General features: G+C 47.8%; 1 protein-coding gene across 1 annotated transcript in view; it reads left to right on the forward strand.

Moving 5' to 3' along the window:
* The window catches only part of LOC140425373 (phosphatase and actin regulator 1-like), a 628,812-nt gene that overhangs the window by 393,962 nt on the left and 218,806 nt on the right, over window positions 1-16,044 (forward strand). Inside the window, exon 3 of the mRNA XM_072509571.1 lies at window positions 14,303-14,633. Within this exon, the coding sequence (XP_072365672.1) occupies window positions 14,303-14,633 (331 nt within the window). The remainder of the gene's footprint in view (window positions 1-14,302; window positions 14,634-16,044) is intronic.

Raw genomic sequence — 16,044 nt, forward strand, 5'->3', positions numbered from 1 at the left:
CACACTGCCATTGGAACACTCTCTTACCCACACTACCATTGGAACACTCTTACTCCCACTGCCATTGGGACACTCTCTTTTCCATACTGCCCTTGGAACACTCTCTTATCCACACTGCCTTTGGAATACTCTCTTGCCCAAACAACGATTGAAACACTCTCTTACCCACATAACAATTGGTACCCTCTCTTACTCACATTGCCATTGGAACACTCTCTTTTCCACACTGCCATTGGAACACTCTCTTACCCACACTGCCATTGGAACACCCTCTTACCCACACTGCCATTGGAACCCTCTGTTACCCACACTACCATTGGAACACCCTCTTACTCACACTGCCATTGGAACACTCACTTACCCACACTGGCATTGGAACATCTCTTGCCCACACTGCCATTAGAACACTCTCTTACCCACACTGCCATTGGAACACTCCCTTGCCCACACTACCATTGGAACACTCTCTTACCCACACTGCCATTGGAACACTCTCTTACTCACACTACCATTGGAATACTCTTTTACCCACACTGCTATTGGAACACTCTTTCACCCACACTGCCATTGGAACACTCTCTTACCGCACTACCATTGGAACACTCTCTTACCCACACTGCCATTGGAACACTCTCTTTCCCACACTGCCATTGGAACACTCTCTTACCCACACTACCATTGGAGCACTCCATTACCCGCACTGCCATTGGAACACTCTCTTACCCACACTGCCATTGGAACACTCTCTTACCCACACTACCATTGGAACACTCTCTTACTCACACTGCCATTGGAACACTCTCTTTTCCACACTGCCATTGGAACACTCTCTTACCCACACTACCATTGGAACACTCTTGCCCAAACAACGATTGAAACACTCTTTTACCCACATAACCATTGGAACACTCTTTTACCCACACTGCCATTGGAACACTCTCTTACGCACACTGCCATTGGAACACACTTTTGCCCACACTGCCATTGGAACACTCTCTTACCACACTACCATTGGATCACTCTCTTACCCACACTACCATTGGAACACTCTCTTACTCACACTGCCATTGGGGCACTCTCTTTTCCATACTGCCATTGGAACACACTCTTACCCACACTACCATTGGAACACTCTCTTACCGACACTACCATTGGAACACTCTCTTACCCACACTGCCATTGGAACACTCTCTTTCCCACACTGCCATTGGAACACTCACTTAACCACACTGCCATTGGAACACTCTCTTACCCACACTGCCATTGGAACACTCTCTTACCTACACTACCATTGGAACACTCTTACTCCCACTGCCATTGGGACACTCTCTTTTCCATACTGCAATTGGAACACTCTCTTATCCACACTGCCTTTGGAATACTCTCTTGCCCAAACAACGATTGAAACACTCTCTTACCCACATAACAATTGGTACCCTCTCTTACTCACATTGCCATTGGAACACTCTCTTTTCCACACTGCCATTGGTACACTCTCTTACCCACACTGCCATTGGAACACCCTCTTACCCACACTGCCATTGGAACCCTCTGTTACCCACACTACCATTGGAGCACCCTCTTACTCACACTGCCATTGGAACACTCACTTACCCACACTGGCATTGGAACATCTCTTGCCCACACTGCCATTAGAACACTCACTTACCCACACTGCCATTGGAACACTCCCTTGCCCACACTACCATTGGAACACTCTCTTACCCACACTGCCATTGGAACACTCTTTCACCCACACTGCCATTGGAACACTCTCTTACCGCACTACCATTGGAACACTCTCTTACCTACACTGCCATTGGAACACTCTCTTACCCACACTATTGCAAAACTCTCTTACCCACAGCACCATTGGAACACTCTATTACCCACTCTGCCATTTGAACACTCTCTTACCCACACTACCATTGGAACACTCTCTTACTCACACTGCCATTGGGACACTCTCTTTTCCATACTGCCAGTGGAACACTCTCTTACCACACTGCAATTGAATACTCTCTTGCCAAACAACAATTGAAACACTCTCTTACCCACATAACCATTGGTACCTTCTCTTACTCACACTGCCATTGGAACAGTCTCTTTTCCACCCTGCCATTGGAACACTCTCTTACCCACACTACAATTGGAACACTCTCTTACCCACACTGCCATTGGAACACTCTCTTACCACACTACCATTGGAACACTCTCTTACCGACACTGCCTTTGGAACACTCTCTTACCCACACTACCATTGGAACACTCTTACCCACACTGCCATTGGAACACTCTCTTTCCCACACTGTAATTGGAACACTCTCTTACCCACACTACCATTGGAGCACTCCAATACCCACACTGCCATTGGAACACTCTCTTACCCACACTGCCATTGGAACGCTCTCTTACCCACCCTACAATTGGAACACTCTTTTACCCACACTGCCATTGGAACACTCTCTTACCCACACTGCCATTGGAACACTCTCTTACCCACACTACCATTGGTACACTCTCTTACCACATTTCGATTGGAACACTCTCTTACCACATTTCCATTGGAACACTCTCTTACCGACACTGCCATTGGAACACTCTCTTACCCACACTGCCATTGGTACACTCTCTTACCCAGACTGCCATTGTAATACTCTCTTGCCCAAACAACGATGAAACACTCTCTTACCCACATAACCATTGGAACCCTCTCTTACCCACACTATTGCAAAACTCTCTTACCCACAGCACCATTGGAACACTCTATTACCCACTCTGCCATTTGAACACTCTCTTACCCACAATATCACTGGAGTACTCCCTTACCCACATAACCATTGGAACACACTCTTTTCCACAATGCCATTGGAACACTCTCTTTTTCCCACTGCCATTGGAACACTCCCTTACCCATACTGCCATTGGAACACTCTCTTACTCACACTACCATTGGAACACTCTCTTACCCACACTGCCATTGGAACACTCTCTTACCCACACTGCCATTGAACATTCTCTTACCCATACTACCATTGGAACACTGTCTTACCCACACTGCCATTGGAACACTCTCTTACCCACACTGCCATTGGAACACTCTCTTACCCACACTACCATTGGAACACTCTCTTACTCACACTGCCATTGGAACACTCTCTTACCCACACTGGCATTGGAACACACACTTACCCACACCGCCATTGGAACACTCTCTTACCCACATTACCATTGGAACACTCTCTTACCCGCACTGCCATTAGAACACTCTCTTATCCACACTGCCATTGGAATACTCTCTTACCCACACTGCCAATGGAACAGTATCTTACCCACACTGCCATTGGAACACTCTCTTTCCCACACTGCAATTGGAACACTCTCTTACACACCGTACAATTGGAACACCCTTTTACCCACACTGCCATTGGAACATTCTCTTACCCACACTGCCATTGGAACACTCTCTTACCCACACTACCATTGGTACACTCTCTTACCACATTACCATTGGAACACTCTTTTACCTACACTGCCATTGGTACACTCTCTTACCCACACTGCCGTTGCAATACTCTCATGCCCAAACAACGATTGAAACACTCTCTTACCCACATAACCGTTGGAACACTCTCTTACCCACACTATTGCAAAACTCTCTTACCCACAGCACCATTGGAACACTCTATTACCCACTCTGCCATTTGAACACTCTCTTACCCACACTGCCATTGGAACACTCTCTTACCCACACTACCATTGGAACACTCTTTTACCCACTCTGCCATTGGAACACTCTCTTACCACACTACCATTGGAACACTCTCTTACCCACACTGCCATTGGAACACTCTCTTACCCACACTGCCATTGGAACACTCTCTTACCCACACTACCATTGGAACACTCTCTTACTCACACTGCCATTGGAACACTCTCTTTTCCACACTGCCATTGGAACACTCTCTTATCCACACTGCCATTGGAACACTCTCTTACCCACACTGCCATTGGAACACTCTCTTTCCCACACTGCAATTGGAACACTCTCTTACCCACACTACCATTGGAGCACTCCAATACCCACACTGCCATTGGAACACTCTCTTACCCACACTGCCATTGGAACGCTCTCTTACCCACCCTACAATTGGAACACTCTTTTACCCACACTGCCATTGGAACACTCTCTTACCCACACTGCCATTGGAACACTCTCTTAACCACACTGCCATTGGTACACTCTCTTACCACATTTCCATTTGAACACTCTCTTACCACATTTCCATTGGAACACTCTCTTACCCACACTGCCATTGGAACACTCTCTTGCCCACACTGCCATTGGTACACTCTCTTACCCACACTGCCATTGTAATACTCTCTTGCCCAAACAACGATGAAAAACTCTCTTACCCACATAACCATTGGAACCCTCTCTTACCCACACTATTGCAAAACTCTCTTACCCACAGCACCATTGGAACACTCTCTTACCCACACTGCCATTGGAACACTCTCTTACCCACACTGCCATTGGAACACTCTCTTTCCCACACTGCAATTGGAACACTCTCTTACCCACACTACCATTGGAGCACTCCAATACCCACACTGCCATTGGAACACTCTCTTACCCACACTGCCATTGGAACGCTCTCTTACCCACCCTACAATTGGAACACTCTTTTACCCACACTGCCATTGGAACACTCTCTTACCCACACTGCCATTGGAACACTCTCTTAACCACACTGCCATTGGTACACTCTCTTACCACATTTCCATTTGAACACTCTCTTACCACATTTCCATTGGAACACTCTCTTACCCACACTGCCATTGGAACGCTCTCTTACCCACACTGCCATTGGTACACTCTCTTACCCACACTGCCATTGTCATACTCTCTTGCCCAAACAACGATGAAAAACTCTCTTACCCACATAACCATTGGAACCCTCTCTTACCCACACTATTGCAAAACTCTCTTACCCACAGCACCATTGGAACACACTCTTTTCCACAATGCCATTGGAACACTCTCTTTTTCCCACTGCCATTGGAACACTCTCTTATCCACACTGCCATTGGAACATTCTCTTACCCACACTACCATTGGAACACTCTCTTACCCACACTGCCATTGGAACACTCTCTTACCCACACTGCCATTGGAACACTCTCTTACCCACACTACCATTGGAACACTCTCTTACTCACACTGCCATTGGAACACACTCTTACCCACACTGGCATTGGAACACACACTTACACACACTGCCATTGGAACACTCTCTTACCACACTACCATTGGAACACTCACTTACCCACACTGCCATTGGAACACTCCATTACCCACACTGCCATTGGAACACTCTCTTACACACCGTACAATTGGAACACTCTTTTACCCACACTGCCATTGGAACATTCTCTTACCCACACTGCCATTGGAACACTCTCTTACCCACACTACCATTGGTACACCCTCTTACGCACACTACCATTGGAACACTCTCTTACTCACACTGCCATTGGGACACTCTCCTTTCCATACTGCCATTGGAACACTCTCTTACCCACACTATCATTGGGGCACTCCATTGGTCGCACTGCCATTGGAACACTCTCTTACCCACACTGCCATTGGAACACTCTCTTACCCACACTACCATTGGAACACTCTCTTACTCACACTGCCATTGGAACACTCTCTTTTCCACACTGCCATTGGAACACTCTCTTACCCACACTGCCATTGGAACACTCTTGCCCAAACAACGATTGAAACACTCTCTTACCCACATAACCATTGGAACACTCTTTTACCCACACTGCCATTGGAACACTCTCTTACGCACACTGCCATTGGAACACACTTTTGCCCACACTGCCATTGGAACACTCTCTTACCACACTACCATTGGAACACTCTCTTACCCACACTACCATTGGAACACTCTCTTACTCACACTGCCATTGGGGCACTCTCTTTTCCATACTGCCATTGGAACACACTCTTACCCACACTACCATTGGAACGCTCTCTTACCGACACTAACATTGGAACACTCTCTTACCCACTCTGCCATTGGAACACTCTCTTTCCCACACTGCCATTGGAACACTCTCTTAACCACACTGCCATTGGAACACTCTCTTACCCACACTGCCATTGGAACACTCTCTAACCCACACTACCATTGGAACACTCTTACTCCCACTGCCATTGGGACACTCTCTTTTCCATACTGCCATTGGAACACTCTCTTATCCACACTGCCGTTGAAATACTCTCTTGCCCAAACAACGATTGAAACACTCTCTTACCCACATAACAATTGGTACCCTCTCTTACTCACATTGCCATTGGAACACTCTCTATTCCACACTGCCATTGGAACACTCTCTTACCCACACTGCCATTGGAACACCCTCTTACCCACACTGCCATTGGAACCCTCTGTTACCCACACTACCATTGGAACACCCTCTTACTCACACTGCCATTGGAACACTCACTTACCCACACTGGCATTGGAACATCTCTTGCCCACACTGCCATTAGAACACTCTCTTACCCACACTGCCATTGGAACACACCCTTGCCCACACTACCATTGGAACACTCTCTTACCCACACTGCCATTGGAACACTCTCTTACTCACACTACCATTGGAACACTCTTTTACCCACACTGCCATTGGAACACTCTTTCACCCACACTGCCATTGGAACACTCTCTTACCGCACTACCATTGGAACACTCTCTTACCCACACTGCCATTGGAACACTCTCTTTCCCACACTGCCATTGGAACACTCTCTTACCCACACTACCATTGGAGCACTCCATTACCCACACTGCCATTGGAACACTCTCTGACCCACACTGCCATTGGAACACTCCCTTTACCACCCTACAATTGGAACACTCTCTTTTACCTACACTGCCATTGGAACACTCTCTTACCCACACTATTGGAAAACTCTCTTACCCACAGCACCATTGGAACACTCTATTACCCACTCTGCCATTTGAACACTCTCTTACCCACACTATCATTGGAACACTCTCTTACTCACACTGCCATTGGGACACTCTCTTTTCCATACTGCCAGTGGAACACTCTCTTACCACACTGCAATTGAATACTCTCTTGCCAAACAACGATTGAAACACTCTCTTACCCACACTGCCATTGGAACACTCTCTTACCACACTACCATTGGAACACTCTCTTACCGACACTGCCTTTGGAACACTCTCTTACCCACACTACCATTGGAACACTCTTACCCACACTGCCATTGGAACACTCTCTTTCCCACACTGTAATTGGAACACTCTCTTACCCACACTACCATTGGAGCACTCCAATACCCACACTGCCATTGGAACACTCTCTTACCCACACTGCCATTGGAACGCTCTCTTACCCACCCTCCAATTGGAACACTCTTTTTCCCACACTGCCATTGGAACACTCTCTTACCCACACTGCCATTGGAACACTCTCTTACCCACACTACCATTGGTACACTCTCTTACCACATTTCGATTGGAACACTCTCTTTTTCCCACTGCCATTGGAACACTCTCTTACCGACACTGCCATTGGAACACTCTCTTACCCACACTGCCATTGGTACACTCTCTTACCCACACTGCCATTGTAATACTCTCTTGCCCAAACAACGATGAAACACTCTCTTACCCACATAACCATTGGAACCCTCTCTTACCCACACTATTGCAAAACTCTCTTACCCACAGCACCATTTGAACACTCTCTTACCCACAATATCACTGGAGTACTCCCTTACCCACATAACCATTGGAACACACTCTTTTCCACAATGCCATTGGAACACTCTCTTTTTCCCACTGCCATTGGAACACTCCCTTACCCATACTGCCATTGGAACACTCTCTTACTCACACTACCATTGGAACACTCTCTTATCCACACTGCCATTGGAACTCTCTCTTACCCACACTGCCATTGAACATTCTCTTACCCACACTACCATTGGAACACTCTCTTACCCACACTGCCATTGGAACACGCTCTTACCCACACTGCCATTGGAACACTCTCTTACCCACACTACCATTGGAACACTTTCTTACTCACACTGCCATTGGAACACTCTCTTACCCACACTGGCATTGGAACACACACTTACCCACACTGCCATTGGAACACTCTCTTACCCACACTACCATTGGAACACTCTCTTACCCACACTACCATTGGTACACTCTCTTACCACATTACCATTGGAACACTCTCTTACCCGCACTGCCATTAGAACACTCTCTTACCCACACTGCCATTGGAATACTCTCTTACCCACACTGCCAATGGAACAGTATCTTACCCACACTGCCATTGGAACACTCTCTTTCCCACACTGCAATTGGAACACTCTCTTACACACCGTACAATTGGAACACCCTTTTACCCACACTGCCATGGGAACATTCTCTTACCCACACTGCCATTGGAACACTCTCTTACCCACACTACCATTGGTACACTCTCTTACCACATTACCATTGGAACACTCTTTTACCTACACTGCCATTGGTACACTCTCTTACCCACACTGCCGTTGCAATACTCTCTTGCCCAAACAACGATTGAAACACACTCTTACCCACATAACCGTTGGAACACTCTCTTACCCACACTATTGCAAAACTCTCTTACCTACAGCACCATTGGAACACTCTATTACCCACTCTGCCATTTGAACACTCTCTTACCCACACTGCCATTGGAACACTCTCTTACCCACACTACCATTGGAACACTCTTTTACCCACTCTGCCATTGGAACACTCTTTCACCCACACTACCATTAGAACACTCTCTTACCCACACTGCCATTGGAACACTCTCTTACCCACACTGCCATTGGAACACTCTCTTACTCACACTACCATTGGAACGCTCTCTTACCCACACTGCCATTGGAACACTCTCTTACCCACACTGCCATTGGAACACTCTCTTACCCACACTGCCATTGGAACACTCTCTTACCCACACTACCATTGGAACACTCTCTTACTCACACTGCCATTGGAACACTCTCTTTTCCACACTGCCATTGGAACACTCTCTTATCCACACTGCCATTGGAACACTCTCTTGCCCAAACAACGATTGAAACACTCTCTTACCCACATAACCATTGGTACCCTCTCTCACCCACACTGCTATTGCAAAACTCTCTTACCCACAGCACCATTGGAACACTCTATTACCCACTCTTCCATTTGAACACTCTCTTACCCACAATATGACTGGAGTACTCCCTTACCCACATAACCATTGTTATGTGGCTGTTTAGCACAGGGCTAAATTGCTGGCTTTGAAAGCAAACCAAGGCAGGCCAGCAGCACGGTTCAATTTCCGTAACAGCCTCCCCGAACAGGCGCCGGAATGTGACAACTAGGGGCTTTTCACAGTAACTTCATTGAAGCCTACTTGTGTCAAGCAATTTTCATTCATTGGATCACTCTCTTATCCGCAGAACCATTGGATCACTCTCATATGCACACTACCTTTAGAACAGTTTTCTACCCACAATACATAGATACATATACATACATAGAAGATAGGAGCAGGGGGAGGCCTTTTGGCCCTTCGAGCCTGCTCCGCCATTCATCACGATCATGGCTGATCATCCAACTCAATAGCCTAATCCTGCTTTCTCCCCATAACCTTTGATTCCATTCTCCCCAAGTGCTATATCCAGTTGCCTCTTGAATATATTCAAAGTTTTAGCATCAACTACTTCCTGTGGTAATGAATTCCACAGGCTCCCCACTCTTTGTGTGAAGAAATGTCTCCTTATCTCTGTCCGAAATGGTTTACCCTTAATCCTCAGGCTGTGACCCCTGGTTCTGGACACGCCCATCATTCGTAACGTCTTCCCTGCATCCACCCTGTCCAGTCCTGTTAGAATTTTATAAGTCTCTATGAGATTCCCCCCTCATTCTTCTGAACTCCAGCGAGAACAATCCCAACTTAGTCAATCTCGCCTCATCAGACAGTCCCGCCATCCCTGGAATCAGTCTGGTAAACCTTCGCTGCACTCCCTCGAGAGCAAAAACATCCTTCCTCAGAAAGGAGACCAAAACTGCACACAATACACAAAGTGTGGCCTCACCAAGGCCCTGAACAATTGCAGCAACACATCCCTGCTTCCATACTCGAAACCTCTCGCAATGAAGGCCAATATCCCATTAGCCTTCTTTATCGCCAGCTGCATCTGCATGCTTACCTTCAGCGAATGGTCCAGAAAGACACCCAGGTCACGCTGCACACTCCCCTCTCCCAATTTACAACCATTCAGGTAGTAATCTGCCTTTCTGTTTTAATCTGCCATTGATTTGCCCACTCATCCAACCTGTCCGGATCTTGCTGTAGGATCCCTGCATTCTCATCACAATTCACCCTCCCACCTAATTTGGTATCATCTGCAAACTTTGAGATGTTACATTGGATATACCATTGGAATACTCTCTTACCTACAGCACCATTGGAACACTCTTACGCACACAACCATTGGACCCTCTCTAACCCACACTGCCATTGGAACACTCTCTTACCCACACTGCCATTGCAAACCCCTCTTACCCACAGTGCCATTGGAGCACTCACTTACGTCCTATAGTTACTGCGCCACTTCCAGCAGTTTGTGCCAACATGCATCAACAGTTTATGTGACTCTGCTGTCTTTCACAATTCCTTTCCTAAACTTCATTTTAATATGCACCCAACTCAGCCCTGCACTCTAAAAATTTCTCCCAGAACCCCTCCTCATTATCTCAGACATCAACTTCAAAAATATGTTCTAAATCGATGATTGTCTTCATTATTACCCCTTACTCCTAGACTGTAGCTCAGAATCCATTTTTGTCTTTGAAATGCAGTAGCATATTTGACACAATAAAGGCAAGCTTTTCATTATTCAATACAGTAAATTTCTGCTGCTGAACCCTTGGTCTCACTTAAATAACCTTTTTATGCCTGCATTACCCATGGCTTGCAGTGTTTTAAACCTTAATTTTGTTTGTTATCTTGTTTGTTATTTACAGCACAGAAGGAGGCCATTCGGCCCATCGTGTCAGCACCGGCCCCCAAATGAGCAATCTAGCTAGTCCCATTTCCCATCCCTATCTCTGTGGACCTCTAAATTCATCACTTTCAAATATATATCCAACCCTCTTTGAAACCTCGTGTGGAATCCTCCACCACCACTCTTCCAGGCAGCGTATTCCAAACCCCAACAACTCTCTGAGGCAAGAAGTTTCTCCTCCTCTCACTCCTAGCTCTCTTGCTGACCATCTTGAAATTGTGACCCCCCAGTCACTGACATACCAACTGGTGGGAACTGAAGGCTGGATTCTCCGATTTGGAGACTATGTTCTGACGCCAGCATGCGAACAGTGGCATTTTATAACTTAAAAAAGGGTGCAAAAAGGCCACTGATCCCCGTGGGGCGCTATCAGGCACACCGCGTAGAGCACCCGACTTTAGCTGCCGATACGGCTGGAGTATTGCCATGTCTGTGGCCGCGCAATTGCACAACGCGGCAGCCTGCAGCCGCCGCACCGTGCAACATGGCGCCAGCCGCACGCGGACCCGGCCCGCCAAATAGTGCCCCCCCCATGGCCAGGCTCTCCGCCCCCAGCCCCTGCCAAAGCTGTCCCTGCCCGCGGATCGGCTCTCCCCCGACTGTAACAGCGCTGGACTCAGTCTGCAACCGCCACACCGAGTTCCCAAAACAGAAATAGCATGAGACTCACACCATCGGGAACTCGACTTGTCGGGGGGGGGAGGCCTCGGGTCACATCCTCATGCCTTCCAGACGGCGTGCGGCAAACTCCTCGAGTACGTCGTTTGGAGGGGGCGGAGAATCGCGAATGCGGCACCGACATGGATTCTCCAGCCAATCGCCAAATGCGATTTTGGTGTCGGAGACCGGAGAATCCAGCCCGAATACCACATCAAGGACTCTTAAGGTTAGATAAAGAAGTATAAAGGTTGGGCTGAATTCTCCACCGTCGGAATTCTCCGCCGTTGGGATTCTCCATTTTGCCGGCAGCTCGGGGTTTTCCCGAAGGCGTGGGGCTGCCCCACAATGGGAAACCCCATAGACCAGCCGACAAAACGGAGAATCCTGACGGCGTGACGCCCACGGTGTTATACTTCATTTTAATCCCAAAGAAGGATGCCACTTGAAAACTTTGCAAAGAATATTTTTACCAATTCCCTATTAACATTGCCATAGTGTAGTAAAACACAGTCAGCAGCAAATGTAGTCCTCCTGTAGCAAGACACCTGACCGAGGTAGGATCAATGCATTGTTTAGAGTAGGTGTAGCCACAGGTTTGTCACCATGCTACAAAGTCAGCTCACAGCCTACCATAATGACATCTTTTTGTCTTACTGTAACAGTCGGTGTATCTGCTAGTTTTCATTGCCAATTATCAATACAGAAGCCCTGCTGATACCAGGCATTAACGTTTGCTGTGAAATGGATTGATGCTTCGTGAATATGTTTAATCTGTGAGTATAAACACCATGGGCGCGATTCCCCGCTCCCGCGCTGGTTGGGAGAATCGCTTGGGTCGCCAAATTTTCCTGCGACGCCACTCCGACGCCCTCCCGCGATTCTCCCAAGCGGCGAGAAAGGCCCCGTCGAGTTCTGCGCGGCGCAGGCCGGAGAATCGCCCGAGACACCCAAAATGGCAATTCTCCGGCACCCCTGCTATTCTCAGGCCCGGATGTGCCGAGCGGCCAGCCCAAAACGGCGGGTTCCCCCCGGCGCCATCAACACCTGGTCGCTGCCAGCCGGAACAGCGCAGGAACGCTGGGGGGACGGGGGGGGGAGGGGAGGATCCTGCACCTGGGGGGGGTGTCTCAAATGGGGCCTGGCCCGCGATCGGTGCCCACCGATCGTCAGGCCGGCCTCTCTGAAGGAGGACCTCCTTTCTTCCACAGCCCCGCAAGATCCGTCTGACATCTTCTTGCGGGGCGGAGAGGACGGCAACCACGCATGCGCGGGTGATGCCAGTTATGCGGCGCCAGCCGCGACATGTATGCGGCGCCGCCTTTACGCGGCTCCAAGGCCTGGCGCGTGTAAATGACGTGGCGCCGCTCCTAGACCATTATCGGGCCCTGAATCGGTCGGGATAGAGGCCGTTTCGCGCCGTCGAGAATCTCAACGGCGTTCACGACGGCGCGAACACTCTGCCTCCATTTCGGAGAATCCCGTCCCATAAATACTTTCCGCAAAATCTCAGTTTGAACTCACTGAAACAAAGGAAATTTGCTCCATGGCTGACACAAATCAAAGAATGGGAGATTAACTTCCCAATTATTTCTGTGACTGGCCACAATATTTGGAAGATAATTAATTAAATTTGCTGACCCCTCTGATCTGTGCTAAGAGCAGATAATAATCTTTATTAGTGTCACAAGTAGGATCAATGGGTTTACATTAACACTGCAATGAGGTTACTGAGAATCATCATAGAATCATAGAATTTACAGTGCAGAAGGAGGCCATTCAGCCCATCGTGTCTGCACCGGCTCTTTGAAAGAGCACCCTACCCAAGCCCACACCTCCACCCCATCCCCATAACCCAGTAACCCCACCCAACACTAAGGGCAATTTTGGACACTAAGGGCAATTTAGCATGGCCAATCTACCTAACCTGCACATCTTTGGACTGTGGGAGGAAACCGGAGCACCTGGAGGAAACCCACACACACACGGGGAGAATGTGCAGACTCCACACAGACAGTGACCCAAGCCGGGAATCGAACCTGCGACCCGAGTCACCACATTGAGGGATAATTCCAAACATCTTTCGGGACCTGTCACAGGAAACCGGAGCACCTGGAGGAAACCCACGCAGACACAGGAAGATCATGCAAACTCCACAGTGATAGTGATCCAAGTCAGGAATCGAACCCAGGTCCTTCGCGCTGTGAAACAACTGTGAAACCGCTGTGTTACTGGATAGCCACTTTACAAACTGCAAAGTGTGATTTTCTAATCCCACAATTCCAGTGAGGAGTCTGCAGTCTCAATGCATGTGGTTAAGGTTTCAATGTTGTCACCATTGCGCAAACGGAATTAATCCCAATTGTTTTGTCTTTCAAATCCCTCAGAGTGTGAAAACAGTAGGGAGGAGTGGAAGGACTAGTAAATAGCTGTTCCATTGTTTACTGAGTGGTACTTTAATATGTTTTATTTTTGTTTAATCAGATACTAGCCAACCTGTGAAGCTGCCTTGTATGCCACCTGTGAGGCTGTCACCCCCTCTACCTCCAAAGAAAGTGATGATTTGCATTCCGTCACAGACTGCAGACTCTCCGCCTACGTCCTATTCTGTAGTGCAGAAACTCTCCCAGCAGTCTTCTGCACAGCATCAGTTGCTGCCTTCTCAGCTTGCTGCTCATCCGCACCAGCTACAATATGGAGGCTCCCAATCTTCATCTTTATCCAGTGGGTTACCTATCCATCCAGCAATACCGACTAGTAAAGTGATAGAAGAACTCAACAAGACATTGGCCATGACAATGCAAAGACTCGAAAGGTAATATATCAGCCATCATGTTTTATCTTTGAATTTACTAACTTTGAACTGAACACTAAACAAAAAAAAAGACCCAGATAATAAGAAGTCTAGTATGATATGTTGGAAGAATCCAGGATACATGGATGCAGGGTAATGTGGAAAGCTGGATAGAAAACTAGCTTAGTTACAGGAAACAAAGTGTTATGATTGATGGCTGCCCTGTCAACTGAAAAGTTGTTTCAAATAGTGTTCAGCAGCGCTCGGTGTTGAGACATTTACTGTTTGTGTTATATATTAACTTTGGGCAGCACGGTCGCACAGTGGTTAGCATAGTTGCTTCACAGCTTCAGGGTCCCAGGCTCGATACCCGGCTTGGGTCACTGTCTGTGCGGAGTCTGCACGTTCCCCGTGTCTGCGTGGGTTTCCTCCGGGTGCTCCGGTTTCCTCCCACAGTCCAAAGACGTGCAGGTTAGGTGGATTGGCCATGTCAAATTGCCCTTAGTGTCCAAAAAGGTTAGGTAGGGTTACTGGGTTACGGGTGTGGGTTTAAGTGGGGTGCTAATTCCAAGGGCCGTTGCAGACTCGATGGGCCGAATGACCACCTCCTGCACTGTAAATTCTATGATTTGAATGTAAACGTGGGGAGCATGATTGGGAATTATGCAGATGACACAAAGATTTGCCAAGTGGTGGACAGTGTAGAAGATAGCTATAATCTCCAAAATGATATAGAACAAGGTGTCAGGCCATGCATTGAGGGAGGTCAAATAGTTGTAGGTCATACACGATAAATGGGAATATACTAAGATGGGTGGATGAAGTGAGAGATCTTGGTGTACAAGTAAATATAGAACATAGAACAGTACAGCACAGTACAGGCCTTTCAGCCTGCGATGTTGTGCCGACCATTTATCCTAATCTAAGATCAACCTAACCTACACCCCTTCAATTTACTGCTGTCGCTTAAAATCCTTAATGACTCTGACTCCACCACCTCTGCTGGCAGTGCATTCCACACACCCACCCCTCTCTGTGTAAAGAACCTACTTCTGACATCTCCGCTATACCTTCCTCCAATCACCTTAAAATTATGTTCCCTCGTGACAGCCATTTCCACCCTGGGGAAAAGTCTCTGGCTATCCACTCTCATCACCTTGTACATCTCTATCAAGTCACCTCTCTGCCTTCTTCGCTCCAGTGAGAAAAGCCCTAGCTCCCTCGACCTTTCTTCATAAGACATGCCCTCCAGTCCAGGCAGAATCCTGGCAAATCTCCTCTGTACCCTCTCCAAAGCATCCACATCCTTCCTATAATGAGGCGACCAGAACTAGACACAATATTCCAAGTGGTCTAACTACGGTTTTATAAAGCTGCAGCAAAACCTCGCGGCTCTTGAACTCAATCCCCCGTTAATGAAAGCCAACACACC

This window comes from Scyliorhinus torazame, chromosome 6, assembly GCF_047496885.1.
Source record: "Scyliorhinus torazame isolate Kashiwa2021f chromosome 6, sScyTor2.1, whole genome shotgun sequence".
Classification (NCBI taxonomy): domain Eukaryota; kingdom Metazoa; phylum Chordata; class Chondrichthyes; order Carcharhiniformes; family Scyliorhinidae; genus Scyliorhinus; species Scyliorhinus torazame.